A 24,227-nucleotide genomic window follows, 5' to 3' on the forward strand; every position below is an offset into this window, starting at 1 on the left:
CCTCCATTCCAATCAGAAACTCCGAGATACAATCTCAAAAGTACCTTTATTAGAATAGCACCTGGCACATCTGCGGAATCCCGAATCTAAAAGTTTTTTCGGGCTTCACACCATTTCCCAAACTATAAATCCATCTCCCCTCTCCCACTTGGCCGTCATGACATCACATGGCCCAATCACGATCCGTCCAAAAGTAAGATCCTTATTTCATCCTGCGCCATACTCAATGACCTTGGACTAACAAAAGAATTTTATTTTTATTTACTTAAAGCTACTTAATTGAAATCACCCCCCTCCCACTTTCTCAGGCTATGTGGCAGCATGGAATATGGCTTCCAAAACTGACACCGGGTCCTCATTTTACCGACCTTGGAAGGATGGAAGGCTGAGTCATCCTTGAGTCGGTCAGGGCAGTCGGCAGAATTAGCCTGCAATACTGCATTCTAACCACTGCACCACCATGGCTACAAGCAGAACAGCAAGTTATTGCCCATCACTTACATAGGTTGACCACTGTTGGAGATTCTGAAGTCATTCTCAGAAATGTACATGTAATCCTCAACTTACAACAGTTCGTTTAGCGACCGTTCAAAGTTACAGTGGCACTGAAAAAAGCCACTTATGACCATTTTCCACACATATGACCATGGCAGCATCCCCGGTCATGTGATCAAAATTCAGACACTTGGCCGCTGACTCATATTTATGACGGCCCCACTGTCACGTGATTACTTTCGGTGACCTTCTGACAAGCCAAGTCAGTGAGGAAGCCAGATTCACTTCACGACCGTGTTACTAACTTAGCAACTGCAGGGATTCGCTTAAAAGCTGTCAGGCAAGAAAGGTAAAATGGGGCAGAATTCAAAACAAGGGTCTCGCTTAACAAACAGAAATCCTGGTCTCATTTGTGGTCGTACGTTGAGGATTCCCTGTACGTCCAGCCAGGATCATCTGCACATTCAGCAAAAATGGCCCCAGGCTCGAGGAAACGGAAGGCTTTGCAAAAGTACGGCCATCTTTAGATTAAAAAAGTGTGTTGGAGAGAAGGAATTTTTTTAAATAATTCATACCACCCAAAGTATTCCAGTGAAAATGAAGTCTGCCCTGGATAGGGAATACAGGTAGTCCTCTACTTACGACCACAACTGAGCCCAAAGTTTCCACTGTGAAGTGAGACAGTTATTGAGTTTTGCCCCATTTTAAAACCTTTCTTGCTACCGTTGTTAACTTAGTATCCCGGTTGTTAAGTGAATCTGGCTTCCCCGTTGACTTTGCCTGTCACAAGGTCACCAAAAGGGATAACGTGACCCTGGGACACTGCAACCATCATGAATATGACCCAGGTGCCAAACATCTGAATTTCGATCACGTGATCATGGAGGTGTTAACAGCTGTAAGTGTGAAAAACAGCAATAAGCCACTATTTCATTGCCTTTGTAACTTTTTATAATCCCTAAATCGGTGGTTCCCAACCTTTTTTTCGCCCCGCACCCCTAAAGAAATTTCACTTGAACCTCGCACCCCCTGAAATAAATAATAAATAAAAATGCCAACATGTAGCCAATATCCTATTATTTACCTGGACTTTTCTCGCACCCCCTGGAATATCGTCTCGCACCCCCAGGTTGGGAACCCCTGCCCTAAATGAACAGTCGTAAGTCAAGAACCACTTGTACTAGCTTCACCAAGCGGGGCAGGAAAGAGAAGTCGGGTGGGATAGAATAACATAATAACACATAATCAGAGATGGAAGGAACCTTATAGGTCATCTAGTCCAGCCCCCCACCCAAGCAGGAGACCCTACACCATTTCTGACAGATGGGAGTTCAATCTCTTCTTGAAGGTCTCAAGTGATGGCGCTCCCACAACTTCTGAAGGCAAAGCTGTTCCATGGGTTGATTGTTCTCCCTGTCAGAAAGTTTCTCCTTATTTCTAGGTTGAATCTCTCCTTGTTCAGTTTCCATCCATTATTCCTTGTCTGGCCTTCGGGTGCTTTAGAACAGTGGCCCCCAACCTTTTTTGTGCCGCGGCCCGGTACCGGCATCACAAAATGATCCATGGCCCGGTACCGGCATCAGCACACATGGCAAGGCAAGGCGAGCCGAGTGACTGGCCAGCCAGCCGTCCCCCACTTCTCCCCGCCACCTTCAACTCCTCCTTTGTACCTTTGTCGATGGGCTTCGGGACGATCACTCGGCTCGCCTTGCCTTGGATGCTGAAAGAATCCTCACGCCTTAGTTTTGTTCGAAGCCGCCCCCCCCCTTCGATGAAACTAAGGCGCGAGGATTCCTTCAGGACCCAAACGCCGCTTTCCAAACGGAAAAGCTCACCGGAAGCACTTTCTCATCAAAACAAGATGGCGGCGCCCAGCAAACTGGCGGCCCGGTAGAAAATGTTACACGGACCGCTACCGGTCCGCGGCCCGGTGGTTGGGGACCCCTGCTTTAGAAAACAGCTTGACCTCTTTCCTCTCTCTGGCAGCCCCTCAATAGAATAGAATGGAATGGAAAATGGCATGATTGGTTGGCATTCAGAGTGAAATGTCCACCCTACCTGTAAAAGTCCTGCTTTCAGATTTAACAAAACGTTATAACAGTGTTGGAAGGGACCTTGGAGGTCTTCTAGTCCAACCTCCTGCTCAAGCAAGAGACCTTATACTATTCCAGACAAGTGGCTGTTGAATCTCGTGTTAAAAGCCTCCAGTGATGGAGCACCCACAACTTCTGGTAAGATGTTCCACTTGTTAATTGTTCTAACCGTCAGGCAATTTCTTCTAAGTTCTAAGCTGGTTCTCTCCTGGATTAGCTTCCATCCATTGCTCCTTGTCTGGCTTTCAGGTGCTTTGGAGCAGGCCCGACCTTTTTGCGCGGGGCCGGGGGGGGGGGTGGGGGGGGGGTGGTGGGGGGGGCAGGCTCGGCTGGGGGGGGGGGGGGGGGGGGAAGCTCACCGGGCCTTTATCAAAAAGGGGGGGGGGGGGGGGAGCGCATATAGGGTCATGTGATGTTTTTTTTTTGCGGACCGTCCCCGTCCTGGGGCGGGGTGGGGGCCCCTGCTTTGGAGGATAGATTAACCCCCCTCTTCTTTGTGGCAGCCCCTCCAATATTGGAACACTGCTATCTTGTCACCCCTTGTCCTTTTCACTAGACTAGACGTACCCAATTCCTTCCCAGCAATATAAATTTGGAATTCCCAATTCAAAGTCCAGTGGGAATACCCAATTCCACTTGCATTGCTTTCCATGGCAGTTACTGTATTTAATATATAGTGCATCCATGGTTCACTTTATGGAAAAGATATTTGTCTGTGGTGGTTACTCCCATATAACCTGACTTTATCTCTCACATTTAATGCAAGCTATACACATAAAAGGTTCTATCCCAAATGATGAAATGCAATTTGGTTGCTAAATGAGGCTGAAGGAATGAAGGCATACTTTGGTGTGATCTGGTGTGACCAGAAGACTAAAACTAAAAACCAAGATAAAACCAGATTAATGGGTCAAATGACAACACGTTAATTCCGTGCTCTTAGATTTAAAAAAAAAATTCCATTTGTGTGAATCAATTTTCAGCAGTCCTAACTCCTGAGGGGTAAGTCCTCCATCATCCCAAGTTAAAAGCGACAATAGATCATTATCTTATACCTGTTGCTAACCATTCTCAGATGAAATGCTTGTAACCAAGTGAATTTTCCAAGAGTTGCATTTTTTCATGTGAACTGTCTTGACAGCAATTGCCAGGTAAATAATGCATTAGTCATCATCTTTTGTCTTCTGGCCTGCCTGGATAATAGGACAGAGTTCTTCTAAAGGCAGCGCTAGCCTAATTTATGCTAAAACTTCAATTATCCCTTTTCAAAATCAACACATTGTAATCTATAATCTGCGCAATTGTTAAGTACAGTGATGGTGAGTGGACCTATGACACACGTGCCAAAGATGACATGCCATTTTGGGTGACATGACTGTTCAGTAACACCCAACAACATCTATTCTCTATTTTTAAGTCACAGTAGAACACAGGCAAACAAGCAAGTTTTATCTTTTTAAAAAAATAGATTACATTTATTTTGCACTGAAATCCAAGATTTCTTTTTTTTAAAAAAAGCTTCGTTAGTATTAAGATACAGAATTACAATATACATTTACAAGAGCAGAGCAAAGTTTGGAAAGCAATACTGGTGGTGTTCCAGGTCACTGTAAAACAAGGCAGTAGAAACAGACCTTAGGCAGTACCGTTTCCCCAAAAATATGACCTACCCTGAAAGTAAGTCCTAGCTTGATTTTTACATGTGCGCCCAATATAAGCCCCCCCCCCAAAAATAAGCCCTAATTAAGCTCCCGTTCACTCCAGAGTGCACAGGTAAAAATTAAGCTAGGGTGGGGATGCGGGGTGGAGCTGCCCTACTACTTACCTTTGGACAGTTATACCCAGGCCTTGCACACCCAACACCTGCCTCTCTGGCCTATTACTTCTGCAGCCAGCAAGGCTGGTAAGGCTTTTCTGAAAGCCTCTGTAGCTGATAACAAAGCTCTGGATCGATCCGGAGCTCTTATCCGCTGCAGAGGCCTTCAGAAAAGCCTTGCCGGCTGCAGAAAAATACAGTAGTTCTTGAAGGCCTCTGACAGAGAAAAGGAGGCTGGGGGCGACATGCACAAATGAGGTTAGTCAGTGAATGACATCCCCCCAAAATAAGACCTGGTGCCTTTTTGGGTGGCAAAAAAATAAGACAGGGTCTTATTTTCGGGGAAACACGGTAGCAGCTAGAAATTTTAACTTTCCTCTTCTGATTCCTGTACCTTTAAAAAAAGTAAGGATTACAACAAAATAGACATTTGAGCACAGGGAGGAAGGAGGCATTTTACTTCTAGAGTGATGGAACATGTTTGTTCTATTTATTATCACATTCTATTCATCAGATCTGTGCAATTTATAATTAAAAATATATGTTCCATTGTAATGTTCCGTACAGGAAGTTGAAGGATTTTTCTGCTAAGTAGTTAAAGTGCAGGACTTCCATTGCCCAGAACTTCCCCAAACTGGTACCCACGGTGCCAACCTATGGGGTGGAGCAAGATTTCCACAGGGGCATCATGATAAAAGTCCTGTCCCTTTATACATCTGTATACATCTACAAAAGGACTTAGCTTTTTTGACCCTTCCTATTGATGCTGCTGGATGGCCCCCAGATGTGATTCTATGTGACATGATGACGATGAGAGGAGAGCCATAACTCAATGGTCTATTTCTCAACCATAGCAACTTGATGTTTGGACTTCAATTCCCAGAATTCCCCAGCTAGCATGCTGGGGAATAACAAGGATAACTGTATCTGAGAACTCTAACATGGGCAATGTTTCTATTAATCAAGACAATATTTTAAAAGAACAACACGAGTGAAAGATTTGGAAATCCTGTAGGAAAATCTAATACTAAGATATTAGTATTTGGACTGAAATCTTTTTGATTTCTGATTTTTCTTCTATGATCCAAGGAAGTTTTCACCTCAGGAACAAGGCACCTTTGCAACAGTAATTAAGCGGCTTAAACCATCACAAACATGCTGTATACTTATATTGAAGAAATGCATCTATAACCCCCTAATAACATATTCCTCCAAATAAGTGCACTTGGCTGCTAATATTTTTTTAAAAATTAAGTATTTGCATGTTGAGGTTAAAATGCTATGATTAAGAATTGTGGCAAGAGGTCAGTAAAAGCTCCTTTGAAATAAATAAAAACATGCTATTCATTTTAGAAGGACCCTTTTAAACATTCTCTTAGTCAAAGCAGGCCATTAAAGCGCTAAAGAGCAGTTCCTCCTCTTTTTTTTTTAATTCAGAAGGGGTTGCTATCCTCTTGCAAACATATTTTAGAGATGCCTCTTTTCCAGAGTTGGACACATTTGTTTAACCAACTTCTTGCTCTCCACACAAGCATCCAACCTAAAAGCTGGCCAATTATAGCTAGATTTCAACCATTATTAAGAATTCTCAGAGTAAGTGAAAAATTCATGATCAAAAAGGATCTCCTTAATATTCTAAGGTGGGATCAACCCAGGCATTGGCTATTCCAACCTTCTCCAGTAAGATCCTAAACAGCACCTCTGTTACATGATCTACAATACGAGTAGAACTTAGTGTGTTTCAGTCCAGACTATCCCAATTTGACATTCTCCAAATATTTCAAGACTAAAACCCCCAACATCTTCATCTAATACTGCTGTGGAGGACAATGAAGTTCCAATCCATAATAATGGAGAACACTAGCTTAGGAAAGATTCTTTTCGGGAGTTACAAGAGACTTGGCCCAGTAGATAACAAATTTTTGGGTGGCAGCTCTTCAAGTCCTTTTTATATAAAAGTACAATCAAGATATGGCGTATTATTCAGTGCTTTGTAAGCAGGGACCTGGCAAACTTTGACACCCGCCCCCCACAAAAGTCAGACCCCACCCCTGCAACTAAAACAGGTACCTATCCGATCGTTACTCAATTGTCCTTGTAGTCTGAGGGGCCATTTTGAGCCAACAAGCGCCCATAAGCTGCCTCTTCCCGGGAGAAGATTTGGAACTTCTTGTCCAGCTGGGCACGGAGGTAGAGGTAATCCTGTTCATCCAGGCTGTGAGCGCAGGTAAGATAGATCGTGAAGAGGGAGGCCAGAAGCAGGCGGTCAAGGGAGAGGCAGGGAACAGCCCAGAGGATAAGGAGAAACTCCACGTACAGTGGATGGCGAAGGTGGGAGTAGAGACGGAGGGCCCGTGAAGACTTCACAGCCAAAGGGTCTCCCATGCCCAAGCAATAGTAATAAACCTGGGGAATGAAATGAGAGCAACATCTGTTTACTGGGAGGCTGCCAGCTTTGGAAGCCATATTAGCACCAGATGATCCAAAACGGGAGGGGGGAATTTCTTGGAGTGTATGTGGTTAGACATAATAGCATTCTTCTTCGATGTCAAGGTCATGTTATTTCTGCACCTGGTTGGGAGGACGTCTCGAGCTGGGAGGGGCGGTGATTGGGGCATGTGATGCAATGAGGGGTGCAGGGGGGTGGATTTGTAGTTTTTACTTATTGCAAAGAAACCTGGAACTTTTAGATTCGGGATTTTCCAGGTGTGCCAGTTTAATACTCTAATAAAAAGAACTTTGGAGAGGATGTCTGCCTCGGAGTTATTTATTGGAGGGGAGGTTTTCTGGAACACTGACAGAGGCACTCCCAGATTTTAACATACGTCCAAGGCAGCCTTGGGCTCTCTGCAGATTCTACAGAGGAACAAATGGCTTCCCATTTGTAGCACAACGCTGAGTACAGATAGTCCTTGACTTAATGACCACAATGGAGCCCAACATTTCTGTTGCTAAGTGAGACAGTTATTAAGTGAGTTTTGCCCCATTTAACAACCTTTCTTGCCGCAGTTAAGCGAATCACTGCAGTTGTTAAGTTGGTAAAATGGTTGTTAAGTGAATCTGGCTTCCCCATTGACTTTGCTTGCCAGAAGGAGATCACATGACCGCCCAGGGACGCTGCAACCGCCATAAATATGAGTCAGTTCCTAAGTGTCTGAATTTTGATCACATAACCATTGGGATGCTGTGAGGGTCATGAGTGTGAAAAATTGTCCTGAGTCACTTTTTCAGTGCTGTTGTAAACAGTCACGAAATGAACTGTTGTAAGATGAGGACTATCTGTACTTCCCCCACCCACCCCCTCAAGGCCTTCATAGTTGAACTCCTTTCCTTCCCTTCCAGATGTATTGTTTGCGGGGTCCTTGGTACTCTCTGAGTTGGGTTGTTTTCTTGCAGATGTTTTATTACCTAGTTCGGTAACATCTTCAGTGCTAGAAGGGAGTGGGGTTTAACTCTGTTTATATATAGTGCCTTGGCCTGTCAGTCTTGGTGGGAGTCAGCGGTGGGATTCTACCAATTCGCACCTATTCGGTAGAACCGGTTGTTAACATTCTAAGCAGTTCAGAGAACCGGTTGTTAGAAGAAATTACTGGCCTAATCCTGTAAGGAAGGCAGGAAGGAAACATTCTGATGTTGCTTACAGAAACTGCCTCTCCGTTAACCCTTATTACATTCTTGGCAGGACTAGACTTCCTGTCTCAGGAGATGTGTGCCTCGATGTGAGTAATATTGAGTTGGCCACACCCAGCCAATAACATGACCACCAAGCCATGTCCACCCAGTCACATGACCACCAAGCCACGCCCACTACCTAAGCCACGCCCACAGGACCGGTTGTTAAAAATTGTGAATCCCACCCCTGGTGGGAGTGGTTTCTTCTTGGTAGTTCCTTATTTATGCTGGTGACCTTCTACGGCTGCACCATAGAGAGTATGTTAATTTACTGCACCTCTGTATGGTTTGCCAATTGCACAGTGGCAGATAGGAAAGCACTCCAGAGGGTTAACGTCATTGCCCAGAAGAACATTGATTGCCCTCTCCCCTCTTTGGAAGAGCTTTATAGCTCCCACCGCCTTAAGAAAGTTCAAAACATCTTCAAAGATCCATCTCATCCTGGGAATCCTTTTTTTTTGAACTATTTATCATCTGGCAGACGGTACAGAATAATAAAAACAAGGACAAATAGGCTGAAAAACAGCTTCTATCCCAGGGCAGTAACTCTATTGAATTCTACTATATAGTGCAGTGTTGGTGCGGTGTCGGGGGGTTTTCAGTTCAATGTGTGGAGTGTGAAGGATGTGTGTTTGTGTTTATTTTCATGGTCATGATGTGCACTGAAGATGGTGTTTGATTTCGTTGTACGAGGTGCAATGATAAACTAAACTAGTTGTTGTATATACTGTTTGACTGTCTGCAAGAAAACAACCAAGCTCAGAGAGCACCAAGGGCCCCACATTTCAACTTTGTGCTACAAGTATTCTTTTCTATTGGGATGTACTGTCTGTTACAGAGAACTCTATTTAATATTTTATTCACTCTCACTTTTTAAGTGTAAGCCACTCACAGGCATCTGGAGTAAGGTGGCATCTAAATTTCATTAAATAAAAAAAAAGTGATGCTTGGGGGGAAAAGTTCACACACACACACACACCCTCAGAAGATAACATCAGATGCTGGGTTCACCATATTTTTATTTATTAAACTACACTATACTGCAGCCTGCAGCCTTGGTCACCAGAGAAACAGGAAGGAGGGGAAAAGAATACAAACACAATACCTGCTTGACTCCCATCAGTTCTGCATAATCAAAGATGAGAATGATGCTAAAGATGATTAGCCAGGAGATGAAATGAAGGACAAAGCAGATGAGTGGAACCCAAGTGATCCATGGCTCGGTGTTTGTATTCCACAGCATAGGACCATCCTGTACTGGCTGCCAATACCTCATCAGCAACTATGTTAAAAGGAAAAAAAAAAATTACATTAATAGCAAGCACTGCAAAGATATTTAACATGACCGCATGTGAGAAACTCCAGGGTTCTCAAAACTCAAGGCCCGTGGGCTAGATCTGGCCCATGGGGTGCTTAGATCTGGCCCGCGAGGCCGCCCTGGAAACAGCGAAGGACTAGCCTGCAGTGCCTCTGCCAGTGAAAACGGGCTCCCAATCTCCGTTTTCGGCTGGGACGGCCTCCTGCAACCCTCTGCCAGTGAAAACAGCTCGGGGGCGCCCTCCTGGCAGAGGGTTGTGGGAAGCCATCCTAGCCGAAAATGGAGATTGGGAGCCCGTTTTTGCTGGCAGAGCATTCGGACCGCCACGAGTGACATCAAGCTGGCCAAGTCCACCCCGGCCCTCTGAGGTCAAACAGAACCCTTGTTATGTATATGTAAATTACATAGTTGGGTTGACAATATATAAACTACAAATATATATGTTTGTAGCTTTAAGGCAAAATACTGTAATGTATTATGCTATGTTCTGTTGGTTAATTATGTTACATGTTGCCATAAGAGGGAGCTATAGATCATGGTTTAATTCTCTTTCTCTTTTTCACTGATGATCTCTCTTAATACTGTACTTATACTGACTGACTACGGACCGATACTGACTAACTCTGTTTATTTTGGTATTCTGTTGATATCGAAGGTTATCTGTTGTATTGTGGTTTGATATTTGTCTGCTGTAAAAGACATGAAACCAGTAAGGCGGCTTTATAACTGTATATTTCTGGACTGTTAAAAACGTGCATGACATGGACTGTTTATTGGACTGTGCAATTTCTTCAAATAAACATTAATACCACTTGTTCAACTCTGTGTGGCTGTATATTTATTCATAACTATTCTCATAAACCGTTTCCATGTGCATACAAGGGTTACTCTGCACATATCCTAACAACCCTGATGCAGCCCTCAATGAAATCCCCGTTCTAGTCCAACTTTCTGCTCAGACGGGAGACCCTATACCAGCGATGGCTAACCTTTTCGTCGTCGCATGTCAAAAGTGTGCATGTGCGCATGCGGACACATGCCTGCACCCATAATGCAATGCACACTGACCCCCATGCCCCCCCTGCACGTGCGTGCATGACCCCCCGCGCCCCACTCCTCTGTGCATGCGCATGCGTCTCCCACGCACACCCCGCCTCTCGTGCATGCGTGGCAGATACCCGGCAGGAGGCGTGTGCGCATGCGCAGTGGATCTGATCCAGGGCGACAGCTTGTGTGCTGGCAGAGATGGCTCTGCATGCCACCTGTGGCACGCTTGCCATAGGTTCGCCATCACGGCCCTATAACCATTTCAGACAAAGGGTCACCCAATCTCTTCTTAAAAACCTCCAGTGTTGGAGCGCTCACAACCTCTGGAGGCGAGTTGCATTTTACAAAATGATGCAAGTTTAAACGCAAGTTAAAATGATAATCTTTTTTATTATCTTTTTTTTTTTGAAATGCCCATTTCTCTTAGCTGAGAAAGAAACTCAATTTGTATTTTGCAACATGATGAAGAATGAAAGGCTCAAGCTTTTACAGGTAGTCCTCAACTTATGAGCCCAGAATTTTGGTGATAAGTCATTGCGGTCGTAAGTCAAGTCACCGTGTGACTGCACTCAACTTTTACCACTGTGGTCAAGCAAGTCACCATGGTTGTTAAGCAAACCACATGATCATGACTGTGAATCCAGCTTATTATATAGAGCCTCGGTGGCACAGTGGTTAGAGTGCAGTCCTGCAAGCTACTCCTACTGTAATTTGGCAGATTGAATCTCACCAGGCTCAAGGTTGACTCAGCCTTCCACCCTTCCGAGGTGGGTAAAATGAGGACCCAGATTGTTGGGGGCAATAGGCCGACTCTGTAAATCACTGAGAAAGGGCTGTAAAGCACTGTAAAACGGTAAATAAGTCTAAGTGCTATTGCTATTATCCAATAGATGCTTCTGCTGGAAAATGACCCCCCCCCTCCAAAAAAAAATAATCACAGAAAGCAATCAAGCGACCATGGGATGCTGCAATCAGTTATAAATGCAAGCTGGTTGCCAAGCATCTAAAATGTGATTACAAGGCTGTGAGGGTGGTGCAACAATTCAAAAGGAAGTTGGTAACTTTCCTTGAAGTTTCAATTAAAGTTGGAGTCCATGGTAACTTCAATTGGTGCGCCATCCGTAAGTCGAGCTGTGCCTGTACAGCCTCCCACTTTATTACTCTAAATCAGGGGTCTTCAGACTTGACAGCTTTAAGACTTGTGGACTTCAACTCCCAGAATTCTTCCTCCAGTCATGTTAGCTCAGGAATTCTGGGAGTGAAAGTCCACAAGTCTTAAACTTGTCAAGTTTGAAGGACCCTTGGTCTAAATCAATCCGCCTACCTGAAGGGATAAGTCTGTGCAAAAAACATAGACCGTTCTCTGCAAGACCCCAAAGCAGTTGCAGGTCCAGTGTTTGACCCGATCAGAAGCCATCAGGCTGTGCTGCAGGACAAAAAGGACGATCAGGCCCACATCCACTGTTAGCGAGTGCAAAATCTTGGGATCTCTTAGGGCCATTTTCCACTGAGGATTCGAGGTGTCACCTGCAAAGAGAAAAATGAGGAATCTTACACCCTGTAGACAGCAGGACATAAAACAAGAATTACCAAGGAAGTTTATAAATGTCTACATCAGGGGTGTCAAACTCGCGTTCGTTGAGGGCCGCACCAGGGTTGTGCTTGACCTTGGGGGCGTGTGTGCATGGCCAAGGTAGACATGGCCAGCTCGAAGTCACTCGTCTCAGGGGTGGCTGTGGGTTCATAGTATTGCAGCGTAAATTCAGCGCCAGAAAAGTAAACACAGATGACTGAGGCTTCATAACTTCTTTATAAACATATGAAGTAAATTTTACAAACCAGTTGTAGATTTCTCCAACATGGAGCAAACTCATACAGAAGCAGACATGTTACAGGTTCAAAGCAGAGCAGCAACTCAACTTCAGCAGACAAGCAAGCAAGCAAGTTTCTCTTTATTTTAGAGCTGAGCACAGAACAGAGATAAACCACGCCCAGATTCTCTCTTTAAGTTTCAGCCCTCAATTCAGCTCTCATTGGCTGATTTAGTTGCTATGCTTATTCATTGGCTCTGTTAACTATGTCTCTGCTAGTTAATGAATACTCTGACACTGTGGTGGCCCCAAATACTCTGCCAGCGAAAACAGGCTCCCGAGCTCCGTTTTCGGCTGCAATGGCTTCCTGCAACCCTCTACCAGTGGAAATGGAGTTGGGAGAGCCGCCTGAGGCCGTTGCATGCTCCGTTTTCAGCTGCGATGACTTCCTGCAACCCTCTGCCAGCAAAAACGGAGCTCGGAAGGTCCGCATGCAGCCCTTCAAAGCTCTGTTTTCGCTGGCAGAGGCACTGAGGGCTGGTCCTTCGCTGTTTCCAGGGCCAGATCTAAGTACTCCATGGTCCAGATCCAGCCCTCCCCTGGGCCTTGAGTTTGACACCTCTGGTTTACATCAACTTTTCTCAACCTTTTTAACTGAGAGCAGAGTTTTGTCGACTGCAACTTTAAGATGGGTGGACTTCAACTCCCAGAATTCCCCAGCCAGCTGGGAGGCTGAAGTTCACCCGGCTTAAAATGGCTGAGATTGATGAACCCTGCCCTAGAACAGGGGTCCCCAAGACCCAATCCATGGCCCAGTGTTGGGCCGCAGCCCATTCGGAACCGGGCTGCGGAAGTGGTGGGTGACTGCAGGTGTGAAGGTGCATTTGTAAAAACAGCACGGGTGCAAAATCATCCCTTCTCTCCTTCCACCACCCACCGAGCCAGAAAAGTTGGAGACCACTGCCCTAGAGGAACCCTTGAAATGCTTGTGAGATCTCAAGAAACCCCTGCATAGAAAAATATTACATCTACAGCTAGCAAAGAGGGGTGCTTTGGGACTACAAAATGAAATCTTGAAGTCTCAGGCAGTCCACAGTCTGTCCAACCCAGTCTGGAGAAGTGCTGGGAATGCAGAGAAAGGACACTGGCTGTCATGCCCCTGGTGGAGACTGACTCTGAGGGAGAGGAGGAACAGCCGACAGGGAGTGGAAGTGTGGCTCCGGAGGTTGGGGAAGGGCAAAGGCCAGCTGGACAGTCAGAGGAGGACCCAGGCCCATCCCCTATCCATCCTAAGGCACGCAGGGAGGAGAGGATATGGGAGAGACATGGTCTACTTGGGAGGAGAGGGCCTTGATCCTCTTCATGGGCTGCAAGTGTGAGACTTGCATAAGACTTTGGACCTGCATTCTAGCAAAGGCTGGAGTCAAAGCGTGTTTTATTTTGGTTTGAGGTTATCTTGGTTGGTGTCCTTCCAACAGACTGTGCCTTGTTATCTCCTTGAATTTGGTAAATACTTCTCCTGTTCCATTGTGGAAATTTCATCATTGTAGTAGTTTGTTTGGTTTTTATTTTCACCTCTATCTGCTCATTAAATTCGGACTGTATTGCTTTCTTTTGAAGACTATTTTGAGTACGTTTTATCTCCAACTGAGAATTATTGAACAGTGGGGCCAAGTTGGAGGCATTAGAGGACATTTATTTACGTTTTGGATTTTGTTACATTTGTGTTACACTCTGGGTCATCACACTGGCCTTTAGAAATCTGACCCCCCCCCCTTATATTTTCCAAGTTGCACTTCAAAATCTGGCGGACACAGCTCCCTCAGCATCCCGAATATTCATCTCGACTGCAGAAAGCATAAAAGGACTGTAACGTTTGCAATCCAAGGAGAGTAAAACAAGGGAAAATTTTTCACTTTGATGAGCATCAAAATTACGTGCAGTTTTTAGAGATAGGAATAGCTTTCTGGGACTGAGTGTGGACTGAAGCCATCACCTCAAAACCAGCCTTAATCCTTGATCAAATGCCCAGATCTTTAAGCGATAGAAGCAGAATTCTGTCAAAGAAGACTTCTAATATTATTACTGAAAAGTTTTGAGCTAACAGTTATTCAGCAGGAACAGGGGTGGGATTCTTCCAGTTCGCACCTATTTGCTAGAACCGGTTGTTAACATTCTAAGCAGTTCGGAGAAACGGTTGTTAGAAGAAATTACTGGCCTAATCCTGTAAGGAAGGCAAGAAGGAAACATTCTGGAGTTGCTTACAGAAACTGCCTCTCCGTTAACCCCTATTACATGCTTGGCAGGACTAAAGACTTCCTGTCTCTGTAACGTCTCTGGAGGTTATTTTTTCCTCCTTTGCTGGTACTTTGCTTGTGTGGAGTGACCATTCAAAGTTACAATGGCACTGAAAAAAGTGACTTATGACCGTTTTTCACACTTACGACTGTATCCCCACAGTCATGAGAGGCCAGGCGAGGAGATGCATGCCTCAATGTGAGTGATGTTCAGTTGGCCAAGTCACATGACCACCAAGCCATGCCCACCAACTAAGCCACACCCACAGAACTGGTTGTTAAAAAAATTGAATCCCACCTCTGAGCAAGAGCTAAACATTCCTAGCAGAGGGCAGCTGAATGCCAGTTCGGCTGCTTTCACCATCTTATATGGCTGCGATCTGGCAATGATTTGTTCAATACTCTCTCACTGGTTGGATTCACACAAACAGTCTCGAAGCCACTGTGTGGATTTGCTGTTTGGGTTTATTATGCTGTCAGAACGCGGCCATGGATAAAGTTCGCTCATGCAATCCATATTACTGTGTAAATCAAATCGAATCCGTGCGTTGCCCAGCCGCATTATTTTTGGCAGCGCATTCACTCATTTCTATTTCCAGTCTTGCCACGTTTTTGTTTTTTTTTCCAAAGGGCCTCCGGGCAGAAACAAGACAGAGCACGCAAGGGTCGAGAGCTGCAGCATGGAAATCTCTCTTTCTTGGCGCTCTCGTTTTTAACTCGCTATTTCAAACACACCCGCGGCATAGGTTGCTGGTTCTTCTCCCCACGGGGAGCCTTTTAGATCGGAGGGGGGATCAACTCACCCAAAAATAAAAATAAATAAAAATAAATAAATAAATAAATCCCTCCAAATATCTCGGAAGCAGCCCGCGCCAACTCACCCCAAAATAAATAAATAAATAAATAAATGAAGCCCTCCAAATATCTCGGAAGCAGCCCGCGCCAACTCACCGCAAAATAAATAGATAAACAAACAAACAAATAAATAGATAAACCCCTCCAAATATCTCGGAAGCAGCCCGCGCCGCACTCCGAATCGGAGGTCCTGCTTCGGGATCTTACCTGGATTCACGCCGGTTCCGTGGGAAGGAGGAGAGGCAGCCCCCGCGGGTAGCTGCAAAAAGACGGCACGGAAGGAAATAAAACGGATCAGCTCCACGCCGGTCCCGAAAGTGAAAAGGAAATTGCCCAAAGCCGGGATCATCAGCAGGAACTGCAAAGCAGCCATGGCGCGGGGAAGGGGAAGGAAAAAAAAAACAAAAAAGCAAGAGCTTCTCCCGCCGCCTGGAAAGAACGCCCAGCTGCGGGTGGGGCTTTCCCCCGGAATCTGCACGCCCTCCCGTGACGTCACAATCGCGGCGTTCCTCCTCCGCCCCTCCCCGGAGCGAGAGGGCTTCCCTAGAATCCCCAGGTCCGCCTTTGTTCTAATGACGTCACATACTTCGGGAGGAGGGGGCGGGGGCGAGAGAGAGCCCTTCTTTTCTGACAGTGAGAACGATCAACCAATGGAACAGCTTTGCCCTCGGAAGTTGTGGGAGCGCCATCACTTGAGACCTTCAAGAAGAGACCTTCAAGAAGAAGAAACAACGCAAAAACTTGAACTTCCAATAGCTACAAACCACATCTCTACCCAACAACCACAACCCAATCCAAAACCCAATCCACAAATAAACACAACCCAGACAAATATTGATATCCCAATCCTCATCAGAGAAGCTGTTGAGCGTGAATGGAAACGTCCAAACGCCATCTTATTTGGTCTAGAGGTCACCAATAACAATGATGACATCACAACTGCCCGAAACATCATCAGGGATTATCAAGCATCAACCATCTCCGCTGATGAAATACTTGACATTTCACGCATTGGCCGAGAGCTCAATAACAGTGACGGCTCTGTAGCCCCACGCCTGTGCAGAGTCATTTGCAAAAATGAAACAAGCAAACGTAAATTCATTTATACTATAAACTCACTCGCCAAAACCAACACCAACCATAAGAACCTCCGTTGCCGCCCTGACCTAACCATACAGCAACGTGCCCGCTCCCGTGTACTCCGCATTGAACTCAAAAACCGTCTAGACAATGGAGAGAAGGACCTGTACATTGACTACCATGCTGACTGTATCAAAAGTAAGCCACGCAACCCAATACTCAGCTTTTACCCTCAACCACAACCCTACCTCAACCCATCCACCATCACCCAAGACTAGGCACGCACGCCCCCAACTACCCCTCAATTCCAACTACTGCCGGCCTTAAATGCAAACTACTCAATGCAAGAAGCCTCGTGAATAAAATACCTGAATTTCTCATCCTCCTAAATATGGCTAACTTTGACATTATATTTGTCTGTGAAACATGGCTCAATGCATCTCTCCCCGACTCCATTACCACAGTAAGAGACTATCATGTTTACCGATCAGATCGTGAAAATCGTCGAGGAGGTGGTGTTGCTATATTCTATAAAAATCCTTACATCTAAAAATATCCAAGTTACCCAGGAGCTTGCTCTTCCTGAGACCATCATCTGTGAACTATCCTTAAATATCACAATTCGATTCTTACTATGTTACAGAGCACCTGATTATGACATCGAACATGTAAACAAGCTAAATACATTACTAACATGGGCTGCATCCTGCCCATACCCTTTTATCTTTCTTGGTGATTTCAATCTACCTCATATTGACTGGACCCTAAATGATTGTACAACTGAAATCATACACACAACCTTCTACAATGCTACTACAAATCTGGGACTGGAACAACTAGTAACCAACAACACTAGACTAAACAACTGCCTCGATCTCATCTTCTGCAATAGTTTGAATTTAATTTACGGAATACAAACTAAAGAACCCTTTTCCAGTAGCTTACCACAATATGATTGACTTTTGTCTCAACACACGTCCACACAAAAATCACCACAATGATGTAATTCCCAATTGTAACTTCAAAAAAGGCAACTATGATCTTATACACACGATCTCTCATCCCTTGATTGGCAATCTCTATTCACTGGATGCAATACTGTTGAAGACCATTACAACATATTTTTACTTGAAGTCAAAAGAGTCATCAAACTATATGTACCAACAACAACTCCCAAAACAAAACAAAAAGCAGATTACCCATATCAATAAGGAAACTTCAATCCAAAAAGAGATCACTCTGGCAGAAAAACAAATCTGGTCACGTTGCCAATTTCAAAACCGATACAAAATTTATGCCACCAGATAAAGACCAATGCACCAATTATCACATTAAACAAGAGGAAAACCTTCTAAGCACCAATTCCACCCGTGCTTTTACAATTTTGTAAACAACAAACTAAAAGACTCAAGGTCCATCCCTCCTTGATAGGACCTGATGGTAAAGACTGCAACGACGACACCATTAAAGCCAACATCTTTAACACATTCTTCGGCTCAGTATTTGTAAACAGCAATGGATCATGCCCAGTATTTCCCTAGCCGTTACCACAGATAACAACAATGATCTAATACATATCGATTTCACAGAAGACAATGTTGAAAAAGCACTACGCAACCTAAAACCATCTCTATCTATTGGACCGGATGGAATATGTGCCTACTTCTTAAGAAAGCTATCCACTGCCATAGCCAAACCTCTAAGCATAATCTTTGAAAAATCTTTCAGAACCAGCTCCTTGCCTAACCTATGGTCACAAGCCACAGTCATCCCCATCTTCAAAAAGGGAGACCCAAGCCTGAAGTTGAAAATTACAGGCCAATCTCCTTATGCTGCGTCACCTGTAAAGTCATGGAATCAATTATTAACCAATCCATCATCCTCCACTTAGAGACAAATAACCTACTCTCCAATAAACAATTTGGTTTCAGAAAAAAACTATCCTGTAATCTGCAACTCTTACACTGCAAAAACATATGGACGACACAACTCGACCAGGGCAAAGCAATAGACGCAATCTCACATAGACTTCTGTAAAGCCTTTGATTCAGTGGTACACGACAAACTACTCCTAAAAATAAAATCCTATGGTATCTCTGGACAACTGAATAACTGGATAGAAGCATTCCTGTCAAACAGACAACAAATGGTCAAAATCGGGAGCGTACTATCAAATCCAGTACCTGTCAATAGTGGTGTTCCCAAGGCAGTGTTTTAGGACCAACTCTCTTCATACTCTACATAAACGACCTCTGTGATCATATTAAGAGCAATTGCGTTCTTCTTCGCTGATGATGTAAAGCTGTTCAATACCACAGACAATACTGCTACCCTACAAAAGATCTTGACTATGTATCAGAGTGGTCAAACAAATGGCAACTTCAAATCTCAACAAATAAATGCTCTGTCTTACATATTGGCAAAAAAATCAGAAAATAAAATACAAGCTGAATAGTCAAGATCTTGTTGATGACTCAAGCTCTGTAAAGGACCTTGGAATACTCACCTCTAATGATCTAAGTGCTAGAGCCCACTGCAACTACATAGCCAAAAAGGCATTAAGAGTTGTTAACCTGACTTCCGGTTTGTCGGCTTCAGAGCGGCAGGGATTTGCGAAGCTGCGCGATCCCTGCCGCGCTAGCCGCTTGGGGCTCCGACCCAGACGGGCACGGAGCTAGGCCACTGCAGGGGCAGCTGAAGGTAGGGGGATCCGGAGAGGGGTTTGGGGTGTTGCAGACCCTCCCGGCCGGCAGAACCCCTTTCCCAGGACAGTGCAGCGGCGAGTCTGTAATGGCCGCCACAAAGAAGCTGGCAGCCGGGTAAGAATGCGCAGGAGGAAGTGGAGAAAGTGCTTGAGAGGAGAAAGTTTTTCTTGGCTCCTAGGACTCTAAGACATATTTAATAAAATTCCTGAAAAGTAGGACTTTCTGAATAATACCTGCCAGAAGAGGAAAAAAAGTGGCTGTTTGAAGGTGCTGAAAGGATAGCTTTCCTCTTTTCCTACGGAATAAATAACTGGATATTAAGAAACCTATTTTTTTAGGTGAAAATCGGTTTTAAGCGATGAGTGGGAAGAGAGAGGATTAAAAAGAAAATATTTGTATGCTAAGATTTTGTTGGAGCAGATGCCTTAAGGATTTGAAGACTAGAATATATTGCAATAAGACTTTAAACAGATTTGGACTTTCTTTCTCTTTGATTGATATTACCTCAGAAGGAGAAAGTGAGAACTCTGCCTTGGTTTGGACTGACTGATAACTTTGGGACTGTTTTATTTTTTTTAATTTTCTTTTGAATATTCTGGTTGTTGTAAGAAAAAAGAAGGGGAAAAGAAAAGAAAAGATTTATAATGGCTCTTTCTGTTGAGGAACTAAGAAAAGAATATGAACAAGCAAAAAAAAATGGTAAAGATGGTGTGGAAGAAGCTTTCCTTTTTTAGAAATGGCGCTTACTAACTATCAACAAACATTACAACAGATGAAGACAGCAGAGGAACAAGAAAGTAAGGAAGGAGCCATTTTTAATGAATCTCAGAATTTGATCAAGAAAGAAGGAAGAGAGAAAGAAAAGAAAAAGAAGAGAAAAGAAGAAAACTAAAGGACTTAAGGACTTAAGATCTAAAAAAACATTTAAGAAAAGGAAAATAAGGTGCAAAACCAATATGATGATAGTAAACAAAAGGGAAAAGGAATACGACAGAGAAGGGAAGCCGGTAAGGCAGAGGCTAGAAGAAGGGGGTAGAAAGGTTTGTTGGGAGAAGAAAGAAAGGAAAAAAGGTGGAGAAAAGCTACAACGTTTTGAAATTAAATGAAAAAAAGGAATTTTTTTGGATAATGGATAAAGTATAATTTTTTTTTAAAAAAAAAGATTTTGCAAGGTACATAAGATGAGATGGTAGTATTGTAATGGTTTAAGAGTTGATAAGAGATTAAAATGTTAAAATGTTTAAAAATGATTGGCTTTAAAATTTAATAATAGGAGGTTTAGAATACTGTTTTAATTAAAGAGTTTAATAAGATTACGGTATTGATGTTATTATAAAATTTTTATTATAGTATCTTTTTTTAATATTTGGATTTACTGTCTAATTATGTACTTAATTATGTTGGATGTATTAGTTAGATAGAATGTACCAAGCAAAGTCGGATTGGGTATTGGATATTATTTTAAAGATTAATTTGATTAACTTAGGGGGAGATAGAAAGGCATCATACTCTGATTAATGATTTCAGGAGAAACTTATTTTCTTCTTTTTATAAGGAATGAGACAAAGGGATGATAAAAATGGACAAAAGATACAAATATAATGATTCAAACTAAGATGATTAATTAAGATAGAATTAAGAAGGGTGAAATATGTGGAGAAGTTAATATAGAAGGCTTAGAATGGTAAATAAAATAAGTAATGATATGTAAGATGAGCATGAATATAATTGAAGTCCATGAAGAGAGAGACACCTGGGTCCAAGTTACTTTCCAAAAGATTTTTTTTATGTTTTGTATGTTGTGTGTATATGTCTTTTTGGGGGGGAGAATTAGTAAAAACTTGTAGAAATATAGAATGAGAATAATGGTAACTAAGTCAGAAAGAAACAGATGAAATAATAATAATGATATTGAATAAGAGTAAAGAGAAGTAAAGAGAAATTGAATAAGAGGTTTTGGTATGTTATATGGAAATGGTTTAAAACAGAATCATAATTTATCTGACTTGTTAAATTTACAATGAAAAAAGGTTTAAACATGTAATGAATAATGATAATTTGTGTGTTTTAAAAATTAATAAAACTTGTTTTTTTTAAAAAAAGAGTTGTTAACCTAATCCTACGTAGCTTTTTCTCTGGTAATATCACACTACTAACCAGAGCATACAAAACATTTGCTAGACCAATACTCAATACAGTTCATCAGTCTGGAACCCACACTACGATCTGATATTAGCACAATTGAGAAAGTCCAGAAATATTTCACAAGAAGAGTTCTCCACTCCTCTACTCGTTGTAGAATACCTTATGCCACCAGATTTGAAATTCTAGAACTTGAAAACCTTGAATTACGCCGTCTTCGGTCTGACTTAAGCATGGTATATAAAATCATACATTGCAATGTCCTACCTGTCAATGAATACTTCAGCTTCAACCATAACAACACAAGAGCACACAATAGATACAAACTCAAAGTAAACCGCACCAAACTTGATTGCAGGAAATACGACTTCAGCAATAGAGTGGTCAATGTCTGGAATACTCCACCCGACTCTGTAGTTTCTTCCCAAACCCCAAAAACTTTAACCTTAGACTGTCTACTATTGACCTCACCCCTTTCCTAAGAGGTCTGTAGGGGGCGTGCATGCGCACCAACGTGCCTACCGTCCCTGTCCTATTGTTTCTCTTATTCTTTTATTTTTCTTATATGTACCCATTTCATGTATTCACAACTATGTATACATTTATACTTATTATCTTGTAAACAATTGGCAAATCAAATAAATAAATAAAATAAATAAATAAATAGATTGGACTGCCATTTGTCAGAAATGGTGTAGGCCGGGTCTCCCGCTTAGGCAGGGGGTTGGACTAGATGACCTATAAGGTTCCTTCCAACTCTGATTATCTGTATCTGAGAGATTCCGTGACGTCGAAGCCTATATACGCTGGTAAACTTTGGATCCTTGACGGCACACCAGCAATCCATTCGCTAAAAAAATAATCATAATAACCTCTCTCGTTCCCATCAAAGCTGCGTAAATCCTACCTCGCTTTTTTCCTTGCATTAGGAAAAAGAAAAGTGTGTATGTGTATAGAGAGGGGGGGAGGGAGGGACACACACACACACACACACACACACAAGCTCTATACCTATGCTTAGCTACGAAACTATTGTGATTGGGCTTAGTTTTTGGGGAGGAAAATAAGGGGGGGGGGAAATTCTGCCTCTGCCTACCAGCATCCATCTGTATTCATCTGGCTAGCATCCTGTCGGGGTGTGAAAGTTGAGAGCTGTTTGGAAACTGAAACAGTATTTGCTGTGTGAGCAAGGAGACAGCAAGGAGCCTGGGCGTGGCTTAGCTCAACTGTTCTGTACTAAAGCTGCTTGCTGCTGTGAAATTAAAACTGAAAACTGAAACTCCTCTGCTTGTGTTTTGCATTTGGAAGAGATTTCTTTTCAGGTGGGGAGGCAGAGTAGAACTCCTTAGCATCAGAGCATATTAATAATAATATAGGAAATACTAATGCTCTGATGGTCATTTCGGAAAATCCTTTCTTAGTGAGCACCTAGAAGCCAAGAGGAACATACGTGCCAAATTTCAGGTTTGTAGGCTTTACGGTTCTGGAGATTTTGTGATGATGCCTGAGTAGTATTTCGCTTTTATAGATATAGATATATAGATACACACACACACACACAGAGAGCCATGGCAGGGGGAGAGAGAGAGGGAGGGAGGTAGAGAGAGAGGGAGTTGTTTTGTATTCCTGCTGGCCATAAGATATTGCTGGGTGTTTCCTCCCCCACCGCTGCTTTTTAATCAGAGAATTCACACACCTGTTTCCAGGGCATTAAATGTCAAATATATGTTTATATACAGGTCCGACAAAACACAGAAGGCGTTGAAATCAGCAGGGGGCAGTAATGTCTAGCAGGACTTATCCCAGATGTTAAGCGGCTGGTCCTTGGGTGGGGAAGCTTTGGGTTTCTTGGAGGAGGCTGGGAAGGGGGTGGGCAGAAGGGGAACACCTGGGCAAGCTGTGCTTTTCCTGTGGCAGGAAAACTGGATGGTGTTGTAACTATCCTGGTTCAAGGCACCTTAATGCGGTTACCAAGCCATCCGTTTTAAATCTTGAAGATTTATGTGTTGTCATGTCATCTTTGACTCCTAGCAACCACATAAACAGATGTTCTCCATGATGATCTGTCCCTCACAGATTCTTTCAGGCCTTCCAATGATGACCTCATGGCCTCTGTAACCATCCCAGTGGTGGGATTCAAATTTTTTTTACTACTGGTTTTGTGGGCGTGGCTTGGTGGGCGTGGCAGGGGAAGGAGACTGTAAAATCTCCAGTCAGAGGTGGCATTTGCCGGTTCTCTGAACCACTCAAAATTTCCGCTACCGATTCTCCAGAACTGGTCAGAACCTGCTGAATACCACCTCTGCTCCATCCCCCTTGCTACTGGTCATCCTTTCTTATCTTTTCTTCCACTTTTCTTTTAAAAGTTATGATGAGGTAAAAATAAAACCTCCAGGAGTCGAGTGTCACCAGCATCATTCAAACATCACAGTCCTCCTGTTAATTTAAATAAACAGATTTTTAAAAAACGGATGTCCCCAAGTCGAGCTCCATTCCATATTGCACGGTGACTAATGCTTTTGGATCAGAAAATAAGCCTTTCCCAGTCAAGGATCTTCCAGATATGTGGAGCCCACAGTTTCCAGATTTCCAACCAGCGTGGGCTACCTTGAGCTACTAGTCTGCCCAAATAGTAACACTGTCATTGCAACTGAAAGGTATACCTCTAAGAAAAATCAGGTTTCATTCCCTGTTCTGGTGAGATTCCTCTCAAGCCTGGAAGAAGTAAATAGCCAGCAAAGAAGGTTTTGACCATCAGAACTCATGCCCCAAAATAATAATTAATAGGAAAAAAGGCTCCACCTTGGCCTTGTTTCACAACTCAGTTTTACAGCTAAAAGTATCTGCCTGGCTGGTTTGATCTGGCAATGCTGGCGCAGTTGGAGTTCCTTCAATT

General features: G+C 43.4%; 1 protein-coding gene across 1 annotated transcript; it reads right to left on the minus strand.

Moving 5' to 3' along the window:
- Window positions 1-4,040: 4,040 nt before the first annotated feature.
- Window positions 4,041-15,982, minus strand: NRM (nurim). The gene is made up of 4 exons (XM_087954401.1): window positions 15,612-15,982; window positions 11,766-11,968; window positions 9,182-9,358; window positions 4,041-6,810 (listed from the first exon to the last, which is right to left on the minus strand). Exons 1-4 carry the CDS (start codon window positions 15,775-15,777, stop codon window positions 6,490-6,492), a joined length of 867 nt encoding a protein of 288 aa, XP_087810527.1. The 5' UTR covers window positions 15,778-15,982; the 3' UTR covers window positions 4,041-6,489.
- Between the last annotated feature and the right edge of the window lie 8,245 nt (window positions 15,983-24,227).

This window comes from Notechis scutatus, chromosome 2 (genome assembly GCF_049901735.1).
Source record: "Notechis scutatus isolate UNSWTSFEM ecotype Mainland chromosome 2, rNotScu1.2, whole genome shotgun sequence".
Classification (NCBI taxonomy): Eukaryota; Metazoa; Chordata; class Lepidosauria; order Squamata; family Elapidae; genus Notechis; species Notechis scutatus.